At 40.2% G+C, this 21,908-nt stretch overlaps 1 protein-coding gene across 5 annotated transcripts in view; it reads left to right on the top strand.

The window, feature by feature from the left end:
• The first annotated feature begins 6 nt into the window (after positions 1-6).
• UBP1 (upstream binding protein 1 (LBP-1a)) overlaps positions 7-21,908 on the top strand; it is a 43,931-nt gene continuing 22,029 nt past the window's right edge. For all 5 annotated transcript variants that reach the window (XM_012720297.1, XM_004676340.2, XM_012720294.1 and 2 more), the window contains exons 1-2: positions 7-217; positions 13,913-14,064. In XM_012720297.1, coding sequence (XP_012575751.1) covers positions 105-217; positions 13,913-14,064 — 265 coding nt within the window. In that variant the 5' untranslated portion in view covers positions 7-104. The remainder of the gene's footprint in view (positions 218-13,912; positions 14,065-21,908) is intronic.

Here is a 21,908-nt window from a genome sequence, read left to right on the forward strand (position 1 = left end):
AGGCTTCACCCGCGTCCTCCCCCAGGACGCTCCCGCGGAGCTCCGGCCCCTTCGCCCCGCTCGCGGAGGCCGCGCTGCGCGCCGGGCGGCGGCGAGGCCGGAAGATGGCCTGGGTGCTCAAGATGGACGAGGTGATCGAGTCCGGGCTGGTGCACGACTTCGACGCCAGCCTCTCGGGCATTGGGCAGGAGCTGGGCGCCGGCGCCTACAGCATGAGGTACCAGGCGCCGGGGCGGGCGGGAGGAAGCCTCCGTCTCCTTGGCAAAGACTTGGGGGGACCCTGGGCCTCGGCCAGGCGTGGCTGCGCCCAGCGGTGCCCTGGCCGCGGGGTCGGGGCCCTGCCGCGTGGCGCCCGGGGCCTTGGAGCCCGCAGAGCCCCGCAGGCCGCTGCCCAGGGTAGAAGCGGGCGGGCGAGGGCGGCCCGGCTGCCTCTGGCCGGGGAATAGCTCCTAAGGGCTTTATTTTCACACGCCCCGCTGTTAGTATGGCTTGAGTTGATGGGGGAAGGGGATTCCTTTCCTTGCGAGTGATTTACATGGCACTTTACTGCTGGAATACACTGCAGAAAATGGCAGGACTTGTGCTGGGGAGATATTCCCCAAGGTTTTGATACCAGTTTCTACTCTGTTGTCCTACATTTTAGGCTTTCCCCGTTGCAATTTTTAAGCAGTCGATATTACAATAGTAATTATATCTTAAGTGAAAGTCGCATGGGGGAAAGAAAAAGCACACTGACTTAGTTAGGTTTTTTGATCGTCTCAAAGTGAAACATTTCGTTTGGGGGACTACCCCCGCAGTCCCCAAACCTTTGAAGACGGTTTTAAAATGCAGTTAATTGCACCACAAACGATAGTTTGGGCAGTCTCTGCTGTCTGAACCGGCAGCCTTCACTTAATCTTAATTTTTAGAAGTTGAGACAGCTAAGCTTAGTCTCTGGTCTTTATTGTGAAGAATACTGTTTTTAAACTATCCGTTTGGCACACTTTTATCTGTTATTAGCATATTTGTTTAAATACAGCTTATGTCCTTTAAGTTCACTCAATTAGAGTGCAAGCATTTGATGATTTGGCAGCTTTTCGTTATTGTGAATTGAGATTTTCCAAATATGTTTTTTTAAAGTAATGCTGATGTCTTTGAAGTGCTTTCCAGTTTTCCAGTAGCTTTCATTCATCTCACTGCAGCTGGGGGTGGGAGGTGCCAGATGCTGGGTGCCAGACGGGAGCTTAAATGTCCTGGGAAAGACTTGGGTCAGAGCAGGCCTGAAATGGTAGGGAGAGCTGATCCTGGAGTAATCTAGCTTCTAAACGATAAAGAAAAACACTAGGAATTGAAGAACTCTGAGAAAGGTGCTGTTTGAGTTTGGAAGCGCCAGAGGAGAGCTCTCATCAGCTACTGGGGTCTGCTTCTCCCAGTACTTGGCACTTCCTCTCTCTGCAGTTGTGCAATGGGAGTTCTCTAGATGAGGTGGCTTGTTTTCTAGAACAACTGTGTCAGTTGTTGAGGAAATTAAACTACTGAAATCATAGCATGGCCCCAGAAGGGAGTTTTGGAAGCAGTGATTCCCTGGTGGAAACATGGGCCTCAAGTGCCTCACTCCTTGAGACCTTGGACTTGCAGTGGGATACATGAGGGCTTGTGAGGCAAATGCAGTGTCTGGTCGCTCCTTGCTTAGTTCTGTTACAGTAACATGAAAGTTTGTGGTGGAGACTTTGCCTATTGCAGATTGTTTTAAGCATTTACTTTTTTCCCTGCGAGCTTAGTGATGCAACCAATGAATTAACTGTTGGTTATGATTTATTCTGCATAAAGGAAATAAAATCTTGACATTAAACCTTTTGGTGATGTTGTGTTTAAAGTAATACCTGGCATCTTTTGTAATCCTCTAATTATCTTGGAAGGCAGATACCATTTTTAAGCAGCTTGTTTTGTTCCCATATTCATTTGGGGCCTCAAAAACTTAGAGGAATTAATGAGGTACTTGTTGTCTCTTGCAAACTGAAATTCATACTTACTAAGGAGAAAGTCTGTGAAAGCGAAAATTGACTTTGTTAAGGAGAAAGTCTGAAGGCGGCTTTAGGCTATTGCAGGCCTCCTTTTATTGCACTTAAACTTCCGGATCCGGGTCCTGAGACTATGGAGGGTCTGCTCACCTGGGTACCCAGGTCTTTTCTCTGCATGGGCTGGCAGTCTTTTCTCTGGCATCAGATAGGAAGGAAGAGTGGATGCTTGTCTTTTTCTTCCATTTGTCCTCTCAGTGTTCAAGAAGTAAACTCAATGTTGAACTTGACACTTTTGGGAAAGTGATTTCTTGATAAAAATTTACTTTCAGGGGCTCTCCCTGGTGGGGCAGTGGGTTAAAGCACCGCATTATGGAGTTGAACCTGGACCAGGGAGTGACCCACATGGCGCAGCAGACCTCTCCTATCTTGCCCACTGCTCCCCACTCTGTCTCTGGTGAATCCTCTCATCCACCACACCTCTGGCTCGTACCCCAGTTCTGTAAGCATAAATAAATAAATCTTTTAAAAAATTTACTTTGTAAGCCCCTTCCATTTTTCTTTTCATGTGAAGTATGCTTACTGCATTTGCCTTTCTGGGTGATTTAAAACAAGGTATTTAAAAACTTCTTTCAGGGAATGGTTGATTGAAATATGGTCTGATTTGGGGAGAAGATAGCTTTAAAGATATGGTTTCTCTTCATAGTCTGACTTCAAAAATGTTTGCATTCGACTTAAAGGCTGACATTATTGGGGTATGTTGAAGCCAATTTCTGAAAATGCCTTTGTTCCTGTCCTCTTTGCTCTAGTTTTCCTTGTGTGTACGCTCTGTATATTGGTTGTATTGCATTTATAGGTGAGGTCTGAGCTGCTGTAGTCTATTTGAAATGAGGCAAGGTTATAAGTGGTTTTTAAAATCTTAGTTACAGATCAGGATTCTAAAGATGGGTGAGGAGACCTAAGAAACTTTCAGACTAATCCTTTCCTTATATGTCAGTAAACCCAAGGCTTATGAATGGTAAAGTGGTTGGCCATCTGTCTGGGCACTACCAGTCTAGATAAAGGCTGAATTCCCCTTCACTGAACGAAATCCAAAACCCCTTGTAACTTGTAATCTGGGTCATTCATGTTTTGGAAGTAAGGAGATAACCAAATCACTTTTAAAATTAAAACTCTTCTGAGAGGATTCTTGGGGCACCTATAAATATGCTTTCTTAGTGTTCACTTGCAGTTTATTATCTACAGCAAGCTGATTTTCAGGACTTAAGAGATAATGATGTCTTTTATGTTATTATAGTACAAAAGGGCATTTATCTGAGCCCTGTGGTATAAAGATATTTTGAAACAGAAGGGGTATACCTTGCATTTCCTGAAGTGGGAGGTTCATCCATAGTTTTCAGATAATTTGCAAAATCGAAACATCTTTGAGACAAGGACAAATTTCCTATATTAATTGAAAGGGTTTTTTTTTTTTTTAAGATTTATTTATTTATGCATATAGAATTGGGATACAGGCCAGAGGTGCAGGAGCAGTGAGAGGGTTCACCAGAGACCGAGTGGGGAGCAGAACAGGCATAGTCATGAAGTACACTGCTGAGGGGAGCAGCTGGCAAGACAGGAGAGGTCTGCCACGCCATGTGGATCACCTCGGGATTGGGGATCCAACATGTGCTGAAACGGTTGTGGCTCGCTTGCAGTGCTGTGCCTTAATCCGTTGCACCAGGGAGGGCCCAGTTAATTGAAAGGTTTAAGCTGTCAGTTTACATATCCAGGAACATTTAGCTTTGATCAATATTAAGTTAGGAGAAAATTACTAAGGACGTGGTTTATTATATAGCTGTTAATCATGAGTTTCTTTTCATTTTATGCTGCAACAGAATGCCCCTGAGTAGGTGATATTAGCGTTTAGGATTGGTAAAATTTCAAAAAAAGATAATGATCCTGAGACTGTCTCCAGAATTGGTAGTGATGGACAAAACTACTCATTTCAAAATTCAGAAACTTTTCTGGTTCAATTTTGGTTACAATACACAAAATAATGTAATTGTTGATTGAAAAGTATTGACATTTTAGTCCATGTTGGTTTCAAATGTATTATCTTAAACAGGGATTTTCACCTTTGCTGTGAAAAGACCAGATAGTAAACATAGAAGGTTTTGCCACCAGTAGGTCTTTGTCACCTTTTAAAAACCCTTTTAAAAATGTTAAAACCACTCATAGATCATGGTCCTCCAAAAGCAGGCTGCCAGGACTTGACCTGGGCCAGTGACTTGCCTCCACCCCTTCTCTCAGGTAGACTCTAATAATATACTTTGCTTGCGTTGGGAAAAAAAAATGCTGAGTATTGAAATCTTATAAACAAGAAATTTGGTATAAAGGACTCAACTAATTTACAGGTATCCTTTCATTTTTCCTTAGATTTTTTTGTATTCAGTTTTTAAAAGTATGTTGTTCCCTCCTCCCACTCAAGTAGATTCGATATAGTTTATAACCTTAAGCAGGACTGTTTGGAACTTGGCAGTTTACTGATAATGGTCATAAAACTTGGTATATTCCATTATTTCTCAGCTTGCTGGGACACGCTGCAACATTTGCTGTTGGTTGAAATACCGTCCGATTCCTTACTTGTTTTGCTTTAGGTTCTGTAACTAAATTTATAAAAAGTTCTCATTTATTTTGCTTACCTTACTTTGGCAGATACCTGATTGACAAATGTGAAACTGTTCTGTGTTGACCGTAGTGGTAGTCTTTTCTTGGGGGTGAGGGTTAACTTTGGAGAGTGTAAGTTGTTTTCTTGTTAGAAAATATGACAGCTAGTTTTAATTCATGTATTTATGTATTGGTAGATGAGTTTTTTTACTTTAAAAATTTTGTTTTTAAATAATTTTCAATTTATAAGTTGACATACACCCTTCACCCAGCTTACTCCTACTTACACAACTAGAGAACAGTTTTCAAAAGTGCCTTGGTGCAGTGCCATCATTTAAAATACAAAATTGACTTGGATCTTACCGTTTTTCCCCATACTGGCCTCTTTGTAAAGTGGTTTCCAGGTTAGGATCCCATTTGGATTTAGCTTTTTTCGCCCCGTGTTTAGCAGTTGTTTAGTCTTCTCCTTTAAATCAGTACTTTTGATATGGAGTGGTCATAACTGCTTTTAAGTTTTTCTCGAGGGAAAAGAGGTACATTTATGAATGCTCTTTATTTGGCTTAAGATATCTGCAGAATTATTTTGAGTAGGCTCCCTGTTGGTGTCATTGCTTTATGGGTCACTGTCTCCATCTGTCTGAGTAGTTAGTATGTTTTGTGTTCTGTTGTCACTTCATAATCAAGAAATTTTAAAAATATTTGTGAAACTAAAATGGCCATTATAGAGCATTGTATGTTACCATTAATGTTTTCTATTAAAAACTACTTTTCAAAAACAAAACAGTAAAGAGTTCATTACCTTATATTTTCACAAACCTCTTTAGTATCTCACTTAGAAAAGTACTTGATTCTCTTTACACTGAAACATGTTGTTTTGGTTGATAAATATGAAGAAAATACAGCCTAGTGTAGTTTTGTGGTTTAAAAAAAAACGCATTTTAATAATCCTCTCAGGACCCTCCCTGGTGTCTCTGTGGGTTAAAGCACAGCACTGAGAAGCTAAAGCCACTTCCACAAGAGTTCAATCCCCACCTGCCCCGAGGAGATCAACATGGCACGGCAGACCTCTCCTGACCCGCCTGCTGCTCCCCTCAGCAGTGTACTTCATGACTATGCCTGTTCTGCTCCCCACTCTGTCTCTGGTGAAGCCTCTCACCGCCCCTGCACCTCTGGCCTGTACCTCAGTTCTGTATGCACAAATAAATAAATCTTTTTTTTTTTAAATCCTCTTAAGTAATTTGAAATATTCTTTGATGCTATATCAATCAGCACTTGACAGGTGGTGCTTTCTTAAAGATTAGCTGCAGTGTAGAATTTGAAAATATCAATGTACTTTTGGTACTGTTAAATTAGAATCAGTTAGTCTTGTACTTTGATTGGTTTAAAATGCATGCATTAGGTGCTTGAAGTTTCCTGAGCTATGCAGATCTTTTAAGTGTTTTTCACTTTTGATTAATGTGTCAAAAAACGGCTTTCTTTATATTGTCACTTTCTTCAGAGATAGCACATAGTGGACGGTTCTGATTTTATCATTGGCACCAAATATCACACTTTGTTTTTCTTTGCAATGATAGACTCACTTCATCTTTGAAGAAATTTTTGTCACTTGTGCAGGTTTGAATGTTTGGTTTATCAGTTTTTCTTGCAAGTAAAAATGATGTTGCTTGAGCAGTTGCTACATCAGCTTACACATCAATTTTATTGTGAATGTCATTCATAAAGAACACAGTGACTGTTAATTCAGTTTGGTTCTGCTGCCTTGATTCACACCAAAGTACATTTTGGTTTTGTGTTTCATTTGCATGAGTGCAGATTATCAACAAAGTTAAAAAGGCAAATAATGTTTTAGCGTTACTCTGAAAAGAGGTTTGACCACTTGATTTCCCTAAAGGAGGCTCCCCACACGATTCCACAGACCACATTTTGAGAATCTCTGTGTAATGTGTGCTTACATTTAAATCAAACCCATTTTTACAGCTCAGTGGAGCTAAGTATTTTGCCACAGTGGGATTGGGCAGAAATGGAATTTGAAACTCTATGAGCTCTGTCACCCCACTCATTTCCCTTGCACCCTTCGTTTCCTACCAGTTAAGAATTCTTCTCAAGGTGTAGAATGTGATCTTTCTGAATGGGAGGAAAATCAGTTGGAAATGCTATTTTTTTATTCTTGTATCTTTTTTTTTTCCCCTGGAATTCCTCTGAACTTAATAATTCAAGTAATTTGTAGGATCTCAAATTTCTGTGTCAACAGTCTCCTTAATGGTAGATTTGTATCTTCTGTGTAATACTTACATTTCATTTTTTTGTCTTCACTGACTGCTTATTTATGCTGATTTTGGAGAATGCTTCAGCATTTCATAAATTGGCTGTCTTTGTTCCTAGATGAGATTGAACCTCAGCTTTCTTTTTGTGTACACCTGTCATTTTTTTTTTTTTAAAGCTTTATGAGTTCAAGTGAGTTAGATAGCTTTCTCTTTATGGGCTGAAGGTATTTTATGAGATGACTTAACTTTCTTGAGAGTTCTATAACGCGTACCTGGAATACAGCTTGGATTTGGTGATTTTTATTATTTTATATTAGTAGTAGATGTGATTATATGTTATTTAATGGACATAGGAATACTAAGATTCTATATGTTAGTTGTGATTTTTATTTTCATAGAAAAGTATCTATTTTAACTTACATATTTCCAGAAGATTACTACGGTGTTTATGCTTATTTCCTTTTCCTTCTTTGTACCATTTTATCATTTCTTTATTTCAGAAGCTTATCTGGTTTTCTATCAAGAGTTTTTTTAGAATTTCCAAATTTGGAGTTTATTTCTCCTATTAATTTTTGTTTTATGTAATCTTAATCTTTTTGTTGTTACTCTTCCATCTGAGGTGGATGCATTTTTCTTATTTTTTGATAGATATCTCTACTAGATGTGTATCTAATAGACGTATATTTATCTGTAAGTGCCATTAAGTCTTTCTCCCAAATTTTAAAGTCATCACCTTTGCTTCATTCAGTTTGAATTATTTTCTTTGTTATTGTAGTTCTTTATATATGCTGAATAGTTTTGGGTTCTATATGTACACTTGCTTTCTTCTACCCCGTGACTTGTCTTTTCATTCTTTTTATGGAAGTTAACGATTTTGATAAGGCCACATTCACCAGTCTTTTCTTTTATAGTTAGTCTTTCTATTCTAAATGTATTAAGGTATTCTTGTAGACTCTCCTAAGAGATTCATTACTTTTTTTTTTTAAAGATTTATTTATTTAGGCCCTCCCTGGTGGCGCAGCGGGTTAAAGCACAGCACTGAGAAGCTAAAGCCACTTTCACATGAGTTCAATTCCCACCTCCCCTGGAGGTGACCACATGGCATGGCAGACCTCTCCTGACCCGCCCGCTGCTCCCCTCAGCAGTGTACTTCGTCGATCTGCCTGTTCTGCTCCCCACTATGTCTCTGGTGAAGCCTTTCACCGCCCCTGATCCTCTGGCCTGTACCCCAGCTCAGTATGCACAAATAAATAAATCGTCAAAAAAAAAAGATTTATTTATTTATGCATACAGAACTGGGGTGCAGGGGTGGTGAGAGGATTCACCAGAGACAGAATGGGGAGCAGAACAGACAGATTGACAGAGTACACTGCTGAAGGGAGCAGCAGGTGGGTCCCAAGAGGTCTGCGGTGCCATGTGGATCACTTCTGGGGCCGGGGAGCAAACTCGCACTGAAGCAACTGTGGCTCACCTGCAGTGCTGCACTTTAACCTGTTGTGCCGCCAGAAAGGGCTGAGATATATTACTTTACACCAGTTTAGTCTGTCTAGACTTGATTTTCTTTTGATTTTGGTTTGCGAGTTATGAGGGTAATTGTGGTTTTTCCTGCATAAATAGTGAGTATAGCTGAGAATCACCTATTGAAAAGATGATTTGATTCTCACCTCTATTTAGTGCCATTCAGTTGTCAAACAGGTGCCCATAAATGTGGCATTCTGTTTCCAGGGTGTCGTCTTGTTTACAGGGTAGCCCAGAGTGAACTTGGGCTGCCCGTCTGTGGGTCCTCACCCTGGTGCTTATGCTTAAAATACAGTTTTCTGCAGACACACACAAAAGGGTAATGGGTTTATTTACAAAAGGGGAAAGGAAAAGGAAACAACCTAGAGAAAGAGAGAGGGATACAAAGTAACTGGAATATGTTACTAGCTCGGCTAACTTGGAGCTCTAGTCACAAACTAACTGCTAGGGCCCCCCACCCCCTCACTTGTCTGAGAGCCGTTGCTCCAGAGAGAGAACTGTTACCTCTCCAGAGCTACAGTGGGAAAACAGCTCTCTATTTAGCCCCCAAAGTCCCAGAATGCCTGCTTAGCTCCTCCCTTGGGTCCTCACAGTTCTCTCCCTGGTACTGCTGGGAGTTGTAGTTTCCAATCACTGGAGTAGGGTGTGGGATCCAGAAAGCTGGAGTATAGGAGTGGAGTCCACCAAATTCTGCAGAGTTCTTTTAGGACATCTTTCCCCTTCGCAACTTCTGTGGGTTCTTGGGGAACACAAAGGTGAATCATAGCTTGTCATTATCATGGGTTTGATTTGTTAGTACTTAATTTAGGGTTTTACATCTATATTTGTGACTGGAAATGAGCTTTTCATTTTCTAGTTCTTTTCATATCTAGTTTTAACCTAATAATTACATTAACCTCATAAAATGAGTTAGGAAGTATTTCCTGTGCTTCTGTTCCTGAAGAGTTTGTATAGGAGCAGTCATTAAAAAGTTTGGTAGAACTTGCCTGTAAGCCATTCTAGGCCATGCATTTTCTTTTGGGGAGGGGGTGTTTTTAATCATAGTATCTGTTTGTGTGGGGTTATTTGGAAAGCTTTTTATACTTTAAAGGAAGTCTTGATAAATTATTTTTGTAGGAAATTATTCCTCTTACCCATATTTTCAGGCATGTTAATATGAAGGTAAGTATAATTCTCATCTTTTTAATTTTTATATCATTAATTGTACCTCTTATTCATATTTCTGTGCCTAGAGAAATTGATTTAAAAAGAGAGAGAGAGAGAGGGTACAGATCTCTGTTTTTAGGGTATAGTAGACCAGTTCTTTTGTGTGCCCTTAATCTTTGTTACTAGGAGATGTTCTAGATTTTCAGGACAATCCTTCCTTCTGCATTCTGATCCACATAGGGGATCAGACTTCTTTTGTAGCCATCACTACTATCAGTTCCTAAAATCTTTGCCCTCTGCCTCCTAGATATGTTACCTGAAAATCCCCGATAAATGGTCAGTGTTATTGGCTGAATTGTATCCTTCTCAAAAGTTGTGTTGACTTCCTAATCCCCAGTAGCTCAGAAAGTCACTTTGGAAAAATAGCTCTTTATAGATGGAATCAAGTTAATGAGGTCATCAGGGTATAGCATTAATTGACTTTACTGATGTCCTATTAGAGGGGAGAATTTGGACAGGGGAACAGACATACATAGGGAGAGGAGTATGTGAAGACACACAGGGAGAAACTGTGATTGAATGTCTCACAGCCCTCGAAGGACCTAACTCTGCTGACACCTTTGTTTTGGACTTCTGGCCTCCAGAACTGAGACAATAAAGTACTGTGCTTTAAGCCACTCAGCTTTTGGTGCTGATAAAACAGTCCTGGAGGCATGGCCAGTTTTGGTGATGTCTTACTTTGTCCTTTAGGACATCTGACTCTGGTATACCCTTCTCTCTGAAGCCTTCCCAGGTCATCAGACTGCACTAGAAGAAAGGGAAGGGATCCTTCTTGTTGCTGTTCTCCCTTATTCCTCCCCTGTAAACCCCCCACCCCTAATTTTGTGTTTCATGTCACAGAATACTACCTCTTACCCAGTTATTACATCCACTGATTTCTTGGTCTTACTCATTTTTTAAATGTTAAGTCTGGTTCATTGTGTAACACTAGCACTGTCGAGTTATTTTAACACTGCTACTTGGCGATTTTGGGAGATACTTAAAGGGGCCTTTAAAAATCTCTTTCCTTGATTGCAATGATACCTTCAGTTACTCAATCTGTGGTCATGCCTTAGACCTTGGCTTTACCAAGCATTCACCCCGCCTGCTATCATAAATTCAGAGTTGGAACTCCGACTGCTGTTTCCTGCCCTCCCCTCACTACTACTTTTTGCCATCATTTTACTCATCTACAGTCATTGGTTCTGCTCTCTGTCCCTAACCCTCGTATCTTTTTTCTTCACCAGCCAGTTTAATTTTCTGTGGTCAGTCATTATAATTCTTTCCTTGCATATACCCTTGTCTCAAATTAGCTAAGCAATGGAAGGTGTCTCTGGAAAAACATTGTTTTGTTCTCACTTCAAGTTGATGCCCTCAACTCTTGATGCATCTTTCTGCTGGTCAGGAGTTTAACCTTAGTGTTCTCATCCATCCCCTCCGCTACCCTTCTAGGGTTCACACCCTTCAACTCCTTCCTCTTTATTTCAGCCTGTTGTCAGCTGCTTCCCTTATATGGTACCTTATTGAGAATATTGAACATTTACAAGCTTGTTTCTTGTGATTTTTTTTTTTTTTTTTTTTAAAGATTTATTTATTTGTGCGTACAGAACTGGGGTACAGGCCAGAGGCGCAGGGGCGGTGAGAGGATTCACCAGAGACAGAGTGGGGAGCAGAACAGGCAGATCGACGAAGTACACTGCTGAGGGGAGCAGCGGGCGGGTCAGGAGAGGTCTGCCTCGCCATGTGGTCTCCTCCCGGGCAGGCGGCAGGCGGGAATCGAACTCATACGGAAGTGGCTTCAGATTCTCAGTGCTGTGCTTTAACCCACTGCGCCACCAGGGAGGGCCTGTTTCTTGTGATTTTTTAAATCAATTTTTAAAGATTTATTTGTGCATACAGAACTGGGGTACAGGCCAGAGGTGCAGGGGTGGTGCGAGGATTCACCAGAGACAGAGTGGGGAGCAGGTCAGGCAGATTGACGAAGTACACTGCTGAGGGGAGCAGCGGGCGGGTCAGGAGAGGTCTGCCTCGCCATGTGGGCCACTTCAGGGGCCTTGAATTGAACTCGTGCTGAAGCAGTCGCGGCTGGCTTGCAGTGCTGTGTTCTTATCTGTTGCACCACCAGGGAGGGCCTCATGATATATTTAGATATAAGCTTTTTATTTACCCTGCTTTCATTATTTGGGATTCTTGAATTAGTGAATTTGTGTATTTTATTCTTTGAAATTTCCTTAGTTTTTTCTAAAAAGCTTCTGTCCCTTTTCCCTCCTAGGACTTGAGAGTAAGACCTTCTTTTTGTCCTAACTTTCCTATTTTCCATGATTTACTATGTGCTGCCTTCTGGATAACATCTTTTTATTTACATTCCAGGTCCCTTATTTACTCTTCTGTCTCAGTTGCTATTAAATGTGAGTTCTCAATGTTAGTAATTTTTATTTCCCAGTTCTAGAAGTTTTTTTGGTTCCTTTTCAGTTTTGTTTTGTTTTGTTTTTGTCCTTAAATTTTCCTGTTCTTTGCAGATCTTTACAGGCTAGTCTTTATTTTCTTAAACAGAGTTCACATAACTTCACAGTATGGCTCAATCAGTTCTAGCTTCTAACGTCTGGAATACCAGTCTTTTTCAATGAACAAAATGTGATTTGCACTTCACATTGAGAAGGATATAATGAAGTACTTGATTGCAAAGACTTGATAGCAAAGGCGGTAGTGGGGAAGGAGGGTCTGTAGCCCCTGTCCTGCGCTAGCTGCCCTGAAATGTCCTGCAGCTGCAGACTGAGGCTGCCTGAATGCCCTTTCCTCCTGCTGTTGAACTTCCCACCGGTGCTTCCCTTTGCAGCAAGCCAAGACAGGCTCCAGCTGGCAGAAGTCTTGTATATGTAGTTTTCAGGCCTCTAATCCTCTGCATCAGAGGCAGAAAAGAGCTGAATACCAACAGAGTCTGGAACTGGGATATGCCATCTGTTATTTTTGCTGTTGGTTCTTCCTCCTAGAGTCTTGTTTGTCGTGGTATGCCTGGTTATTTTTGGGTACTGGCATTTCAGTATCACTGGAATAATTTGAAGCCTAAGGCTTTGCATTTGTTGTCAGGTTCCTGAAGAACTACCTGTCTGGGAGTACAAAAATATCCAAGATTAAAAGTTTCTTGTAGTTCAACCTTGTAGAAATTATGATATTAAATTACCTGGAGATCTAGTTTTCTGCTTTCATAATTAATGTTGCAATTGGTTCATTGATTCAGCAAATATTGAGCTCCTTGGTGCTAGAAACTGGGCTTAGAAAGTGAAGAGAAACAAAAGTGGTGGATATATACTTATGGGGAATATAAATTTTTTTTAAAGATTTATTTATTTATTTGTGCATACAGAACTGGGGTATAGGCCAGAGGCTCGGGGCGGTGAGAGGCTTCACCAGAGACAGAGTGGGGAGCAGAACAGGCAGATCTACGAAGTACACTGCTGAGGGGAGCAGCCAGCGGGTCAGGAGAGGTCTGGCTCGCCATGTGGTCTCCTCCGGGGCAGGCGGGAATCGAACTCATGCGGAAGTGGCTTTAGCTTTTCAGTGCTGTGCTTTAACCCGCTGTGCCACCTGGGAGGGCCGGAATATAAATTTTTAAGTCATATATGCAGTCAGAAAATGACAAGCTTTGTGGATAACCAGGACAGGAAAAGAAAAATTGATTGTGGGTGGGAAGACTGCAGTGTCATCACAGAGATGGTGATTTTTGAATTAAAAGAGCCAGTAGGATGTCCAGCAGGAGAGTAGTCTAGGTGCAGAGGCCCTGGAAAAGGCACAGGTGGATGGGGGAGCCGTTGTTTTAGAGGAAGCTTTGAGCTTGTAGTCAGGCTTGTATGCGCACCAATCTGGTCAGACCAGACCTAGCAGGGATGCTTTTGTAAAGTACCATTTGGTGCCTGAGTGACCTTGTCGTTAGCAACAGTAATATTTAGGTATCATTATAAATGCAATCTCTTTATCAGTAATCTGGACTTTATTAACTAGTAAATTTTTGTTTTTCTTTCGGTTGCCGTTTTTGTTCTTATTCTATCTGCTTAATCATAAGCATCATACTCTCCCCACCGACAGAGATATGGGTTTATTAGTATTGTCTTTTAGGTGTGCCAGATAAGTATGAATAGTTCCTTTATTGTACATATCATTTCTGATCTTGTATTTTAAAACAAACTACCCCTAAATGTTTTTGTTTTCTTAAATATGCAAACCTAAAATATTTGTTGTATACACCTATAATATTTTTAAACCTACAGTGAGGTAAATGTTGGTTATTTTTTTGCTTTGTAGTGATGTCTTGGCATTGCCTATTTTCAAGCAGGAAGATTCCAGCCTTCCATTGGATGGTGAAACAAAACACCCACCCTTTCAGTATGTGATGTGTGCTGCAACCTCACCAGCAGTAAAACTGCATGATGAAACACTCACTTACTTGAACCAAGGTGAGTATGACTCTTTTGTACTTGGATGGAAGTTTCTGAAAACCGAAAAGAGCATTGCAGCCTAGATTACTGGTAATAATTCAAAATTTGGTTCTTTATTTTGCATGATACAACTTTGGTTAGCAAAATTTGTACTGTGAGCCAACAAGTGCAAATCACAAAAATCCAAAGGAGGAGCAAGTAGGAAAGGATGTCAGTTATTTTTAGGAACAGTGTTTTCAACGTGAAACTTGAGAGTGAGTCAGAAGTCCAGCTAGTAAAGAACCTGGGCCTCGGGCAGGAAGCAGGTTTATGCTGAAAATAGACATAAGCACACCAAGATGGCGTCTGTGGCTAAAACATGTGTGTCAGATTTTACCTGCTCATATCCTGATGCTTTGGAGGCTAACATTTTGGTAATAGTAAAGCACGGCTGGAAAATAAGAGGTGTGAGGGTGAATTTACAGTTGGAAGGAAGAAGGAACTGTTGAAGTGTGATCATGATCAGCGTTTTGCACACAGGCCAATATAAAATACCAGTGTAGGGCCCTCCCTGGTGGCACAGAGGTCAGAGCACAGCACTGCGAAGCTGGCCACAGCTGCTTCCATGGGAGTTCATTCCCTAACCCAGGAGGTGTCAGCAGACCTCTCCTGACCCGCCCGCCGCTCTCCTCAGCTGTGTACTTTGTCAGTCTGCCTGTTCTGCTCCCCTCTGTCTCTGGTTGAATCCTCTCACCTCCTGCACCTCTGGCCTGTGCCTCAGTTCTCTGTGCATAAATAAATTGTTTTTAGTAAATACCAGTGTAAAAGAAATACTTAGTTTTGCAGATGAATTTATTGGCATGTTGAATTCTTTTTCTAAAAATAAATCAAACTTTTTTTTGGGGGGGTGCAAGTTTTCCTGTTCTGCCTTCAGCAGAAGTTTGTCTTATACACTTTAGGCAAGCAATTTACATATGAATTGGTAAATCAAACATTTTTAATACAAAGAAGTACCTATGCCATTATAGAAAAATTGAAAACTATATGAAAAGATACAGCTGAAAACTGACTGCAGTTACATACCACCAAGATTATAGCATTGTAGTTACATTTCCTAGTGTGTATACATACCTTATTTCAACTAAATTATATACCTACTCTTGTATACTGTGGTTATTTTTGTCATTAAATCTTTAATCGTGTATACTTTTTGACATACTTAAAAATAATTCTGAAATGCAGAAGAGTAACTTATCTCTGACTTTTCATTTCATGTATATATATTTAGAATTTATGAGGTTTTATTTCAGGTAATTATATAGCACCTGGGATCTTTGTTTTTAATTAGTATTAGGCTTTAGTTAGTTGTGACTTAAGTTTCAAGTTTGAAAGAACCTTACGAGTTTATTTGGTAGTCTGTTTTAGACATAAAAATATCAGAAGACACAAGGCAGGGGCAAGGGTAGTAACAATAACTTTATTTTTAATGACAAAAAAGGAAATAATCTAATTCCCCGAACTTGGGTAGCCATTTGTTAGATACATAGCATAGGATGTACACACTTATTTAAAGGAATGTATTAGATATGTCTTTTGTTATGTGAATGACGTTACTCTTGGGAACATCTACAGAATGGGAGCTGGTTGCTTAGAGAACAAACCATGTGATCAGAGGGTGGGCCTCCCAACCCTCTGGGGGGGTGGGCAGGGTTGAAGATTAAGTTCAGTTGCTAAAGGCCAGTGCCTTTATCAGTCGTGCCTAAGTATTGCAGGCTCCATAAAAACCCAGAAGGAGGGGCGTCAGAGATCTTTCTCTCTAGAGATGTTGGGAGAGTGGTGTGACTAGAGAGGCAAGGAAGCTCTCTGCCCTTTCCCTCATGCCTTGCCCTGTGCGTCTTTTCTGGCTGTTCATTCATTTCCTTCAGTATCCTTTGTAATATTTACTAAATCACTGACCTAGTGAGTAAATGGGTTCCCAAGTTCTCTGAGCTGTTCTGGCAAATTAAATAAACTTGACAAGGGGTTCCTGGAAAGCTCTGGTCAGAAGCAGAGTAACAAACTGGTCTTATTACTAGCATCTGAAGGGAAGGTGGTCTTGGAAGACAGAGTCCTTAACCTGTGGAATTTGGTACTAATTCCAGGTAGATAGTGTTAAAATTGAGCTGAATTGAATTAAACTTGAGAAAATTGAGCTGGCTGAATTGTGTTGGAGAATATTTTTTCCCCAGATATTGTGGAAGCTGGTCGGCAAACCCCTGTTGAGCATCTTTCATTATAACTTTTAAAATGATGAAGCAAACAAAGGCTTGGACTTAATTTTGATTTTTTTTTAAGTCTTTCCAACAATATATAGTATAAAGAAAACCAGTTATATGCAAAATAGTATTTATACTTGATTGATTTTATCTAGGAATTCAAGTAAAATACTATAGTTTTTTTTTTTTCTAACTCTTTCCTATGGAAAAATCTTTGCAAATTACATATACTTCAGTGCCACTATTTTTTTTTTTAATGTGGCTTTATCTTTTTTTTTTTTTTTAAAGATTTATTTATTTATTCGTACAGAACTGGGTACAGGCCAGAGATGCGGAGGCTGAGAGGATTTACCAGAGACAGAGTGGGGTACAGAACAGGCAGATCGACAAAGTACACTGCTGAGGGGAGCAGTGGGCGGGTCAGGAGAGGTCTGCCACGCCATGTGGCTCTCCTCTGGGGCAGGCAGGGTTCGAACTCATGCGGAAGTGGTTTAAGCTTCTTTGTGCTGTGCTTTAATCCGCTGCACCACCAGGGAGGGCCCAGTGCCACTATTTTAATAGAGAATCTGTGCATCAACTTTGATGGTATAACTGTTAAAATAGTCACCAATCTACAGTCCAGGAGTCAGATTATTGTTCGGGTTTAATGTTTTCTTGTATTCACATGAAATTTGTAGCTCAACTAAGGAAAATAACCTCATAGAAATATTGCCTTGTTTATCACAAAAGGATATGGGAACTTGGTAAGAAAAGATTAGATAGAACACTTGAAGTTGTCATTTACTGGCACAAATTTTCTTTCCTTGTAATACAAGCTTCCATATGTCCATTCTAATAAAGGAGACAGAAATTAAACACTTTCTCTTTACTACTTGGAAATATAGTGATAATTATTGAAGGTACAATAATTCCCATTTTATTACATCAAACATTTAGAAGAGTTATTTCTCTTTTAGGTTACCTATTTCTGGTTACTGTCCATGCGATTACAGACTATTTAAACTCAGGATTACGTGATTCCAGATCTCATTTTATTTTTTTTCTTTTAAGATATGTTTATTTGTGCATACAAGAACAGGGATAACAGACCAGATGAGGGGTGAAAGGATTCACCAGAGTGGGGAGCAAAAAAGTAGGATCTACTGAAACACTGTTGAGGAGGAGAGCAGCGGGTGAAACAGGAGAGGTCTGCCGTGCCCTGTGGGTCATACCCTTGCAGGGCTGCAGAGAGCTTCATAGTGCTATGACTCAACCATTGTGCCCCCAGGGAGACCCTGCATCTCATTTTCTTAACCACCAAGTTTGTTTTTATGGGTTTTTTTGGGAGGGGGGGGATAAAGTATTTCCAGTTAATTGCCATCATACATAATTTCAGTTGAAACTATGATTTATGTATATGATACAAAAATCAAAGGTATGAGAAAGGTATAGAATAAAAACTGTTGCCCAGTTACCTAGTTCTGCTCATTTTAGAGCTTTTTTTTTTTTTTAAGATTTATTCATACAGAACTGGGGTACAAGCCAGAGGTGCAGGGGCGGTGTAAAGCTTCACCAGAGACAGAGTGTGGAGTAGAACAGGCAGGTAGACGAAGTACACTGCTGAGGGGAGCAGCAGGAGAGCCAGGAGAGGTCTGCCGCACCATGTGGGTTACCTCCAGGGCCGGCGATCGAGGTGGCTGTGGCCACTGGGGAGGGTCCTCACTTCAGAGCTATTTTAAACCCAGGAAAAGATTCTAACCATGTTTTATGACAGTTACATAACTAAAGTATTTTAGAGTTAATATTTTATTGAATTTATTCGAATAAATGTGTTGTCATGAGTGACTTAGATGTTTAAGTATAGTTGTTATGAGCGTAAAAGAGATCTTAAAGTGATCATACATAGTTGCCAATGAAATAGAACTGTCCAGGTATATACCCATCTGCTGTGTATGGGATATATCTATGTACTTTATTCATCCACCTTTTTGTTTCTTTAAAATGTTTGAACATAGTGACCAGTGTTTTAAATTCGTCTCTGCTGCAGAGTGCGGTCTGGGAGATAGGGTAGCAGTGAGCATTCTTAGCAGCCCCCTTGAGATGCACTGCCTGTGTTTTGATCTCTTTTTGCCATTTTTACTTGTTGAGGCAAGTTCCAATTTTAATTTAATACACTCCACTCACAGTAACTAAGAATTAAAAATGAGTTAATGCATATTATATTATTTGCTGACCAGCACATAAACACACGAGCCTTTGCTGCTTTTACTGTTATTTACAACTAAGTAGCTTTAATGATTCATGGTTGTACTGGAAAACCAACTATGTAGACCAAACAACTAGAGGAGTAATTTCTACAAATGGTTAGAATGTAGTCCTGGAACTACATTCTTGTGTAATGACTTGGGAGTTTTGCCAACTGTGTTGGAAAGTATGATTATAATCTTTCAAATAAGCCTGTCCTAGTCAGTTTTGAGCTGCAGAAATCGCATGTTTGCACTGCTTAGTAATTGTTGTAGGAAGAAAAATTGTTCCCCAAAGATGACTATGTCTTGATGCCTAGAAATTGTGATTAAATGAAGAGTGTGGTGCTGGAAGTGCTAACTGAAAATATAGTTAGAGAGTTTATTAGATGATCAAAGTGAAGGTTGTAACTAGGAAATACCCCAACAGATTTGAGTTCGTGAGAGCTGTTCCAGTAAACCCAAATTGAATTTAGTTTATGTAGGTAAAAGCAGTGGGTCGTTGACATTAAGTAGTAGCTACTCTTAATAATAGGGGCTTCTGGTTCTAAATTGCTCTGCCCTAAAGACACACAGATGCTAAAGGGAGGTGCACTGCGGGATCCGACCTCTTCCACGCTAATCTAGTGAAATGAGACTGGGTACCCATTTTTAAATCCTTTTTTTTCCTGGAACATCTTATTTACACCTTTGGGCAGCAGATTCCTGCCTATCAGAAAGAGCCTGTGAAGATGGTTTTCACTTGTTCCTGGCCCTACAGACCAGGAGCAGAAAATTTATGTTTACATAAGGGGTATACTGGGCTATCCAGGACAAGCCAATGAAATGATAAAAGTGAAAGAGGGGGGAAAAAAGTGAAAGAGGGAAATAGGAATCGGAGATTTAAGATGCTCTGTGGAGTTGATCTTGAAGGTAGAGGAAGATACAGTAAGCCAAGAATGTAGATTGCGTCAGGAAGTTGAAAAAGGTAGGGACATAGATTATCCCCTAGTCCTTTCATAAGGAGTGCAGAAATAATGCTAAAGCAGCAGATAGGAACTAACACATGGACCAAGGCAAGTGTGTACTAGGTAGATGATCCTCCAAAAATGTGTAGGATGAACCACTCTTTGTATGAGAGGAGTTTCCATTGGGTGGCTCTCATTTTGTCTTAAGATTTTAAACAAATTTGTTGTATTTTACTGTACTGCCTCTTAGCTTAGCAGTGGTCCTGTCAAAGCTGGGTCTTTTAAAAATAAGCAAAAAGATCCTTTTTTATTTTTTCACATTATAGGATTTTTCCCCTTAGGGGCAGTCAACATAGTTATCCCACTATCAAAGTGTTCACAGTCCTCCACTATGCTCTGCTCTCAACCCCCCTTTCTACTCATCTCCTCCACTCCTTCCCACCCCCATACCTTTACCGTCAAGTGTCTGACATCTATGGTCTGCTTTCAAGGGTCAGTTTTAGCTTGCCTTTGTACAGCTGGGTCTGAAGTATCATCTAGGGAACCCTGAACCCTTGCTTATGCATATATGTGTATAAAACAGTGCATGCATATATGTACTTTCAAGTGTATGTAAGCTGTATAATGGAGTGAGAACTGTCTATACTGTTGATCCTGTGAAAAGATGAATGGCTATTTGGTGCATTGTGATGACTTACGATCAAAGTAAATCTGGAGTAGGCTGAATCACCTTTATTCCTGACAGGATTCTAGGTGGCCCTGATCTGTTAGCTTGGAAATCATGCTATAAGTTTTTATTGATCTATATATTCAGGCAAATATGTGAGCTTGCCTTAAATATGATAGATTTCCTCAGAGAGGAGGGTTAGCACATAGCTGGTGGTGTGCGCCATTCTTTGACAATTGCTTAGTCATTGCTAGTTGCCCCTTAAATCTCATTGCTCAGCTAACTGTTAAAGAAGATTTGTCGTGTATAACACCATGAAGAAAACAAGTGTAGCATTTCAATTTAGGTAGAAATTAAAACAAGTTTTCCAAGTTGTATTTACGCCTTAAGAGTATCTGTCTTCATACAGTTTTGAATAATAGAAGTAGAGTTTAGAAACTCTATTTTTATTTTCCTGGTTATGCCTGAACAACTGTCCTATTCTCTTGGGTAACAAGAAGAGTTAAGAAAAAAGCTGTTCCAACATCGAGAGGGTAGAGTAAAAGCAGCCTAGTCTTTGAGCAGGGAGCTGTGTGGAATAGACTGTCTGCCCTTGCGTGTGTGGCTCCAGCTGTTTTTACACAGACTCTTGATGATAAGTGAGACTTCTGATCTTAACCCCTTGCTTACTCTAGATATTCTCACTGCTGTTGGATTAGAAATAACCTGTTCATTTGGAAGCCACATTCTATTTGGAGAATTTTTTTAATTAACCAGTATTAGCTACCTTACCAAACAGATTTTAGCCCCTAGAAAATACTGTTGAATGATATGAGTTTCAAAAAGAAAAGTACCTTTTTTTTTTTTAATTTCATTTTTCATAATTTCATTTCTTGAGGTCTTCGTCCTTTTCACAAATTCAGGTTCTGTATTAGGATCTTAGAAATAAATGCTTGGAACTTAGGCAGAGGGTAGTTGGAACCATGAATTCATAAGTTATATGTTTCAGTTCTGAGTGTTTTTGCATATCTAAGCAAAAATCAAAGCATTGAAAGGTCAATTTCTGAAGATAAAATAATAGGATTAACAACTGACAAAATACTGCTATTTAACTGTTAACTTTATATTTCATTAATGAAACGTTTTTATTTCATTTAGAATCTTCACTCATATATTAGGACTCATATTATTGTGTTATTGAAAGAATTATGGTTCTCTCTCACACACACCCACACACACACACCACCACCAACACCCCCCAGGTCTCCCAGCCCTGGGATTTTTGAGTCTGAGGGTCATGAGATCCTCCTGGTGAGAGGAGTGTTCACACTTCCTCTGCCTTCCAGGACACTGCGTGCGTGCGTGGCTGCCTCCAGCTCAGGAGGGTCTTTGGTCACTCTCTGTCCCAGAGAAGTACCTGTATCACCTCTTCATTCTTTCTTCACTTATCCTTTAGATCCTGCATTTCAACAGGTGAAGCTATTTCAATATCCTGAAAGAGTTCGCAAATAATACCTCTTTCTTTTAGCTACAGATTTTGTAATTCAACTCGATTATGAATGTTGGTGTCCACTAGGTATCACAAACTTAATGTATTCAGTTGAACTCTTGATTTTCCTTCCCAATATCTCATGATTATGCCCATGTCAGGAAGTTCTTTGGCTACACATTAGATGTAACCCTCCATTCTTTTTCTCTCACTTTATATCTCATGCAGAAAATGCTTGAGCTCTACCTTTAAAATACCTCCAAAGTGCTTATTACAATCTCCATTCCTACTGTCAGTATCCCTTTAACCTTGACAATTCAAACT

This window comes from Condylura cristata, unplaced genomic scaffold (genome assembly GCF_000260355.1).
Source record: "Condylura cristata isolate star-nosed mole 26May11 unplaced genomic scaffold, ConCri1.0 scaffold00004, whole genome shotgun sequence".
NCBI classification, from domain to species: Eukaryota; Metazoa; Chordata; class Mammalia; order Eulipotyphla; family Talpidae; genus Condylura; species Condylura cristata.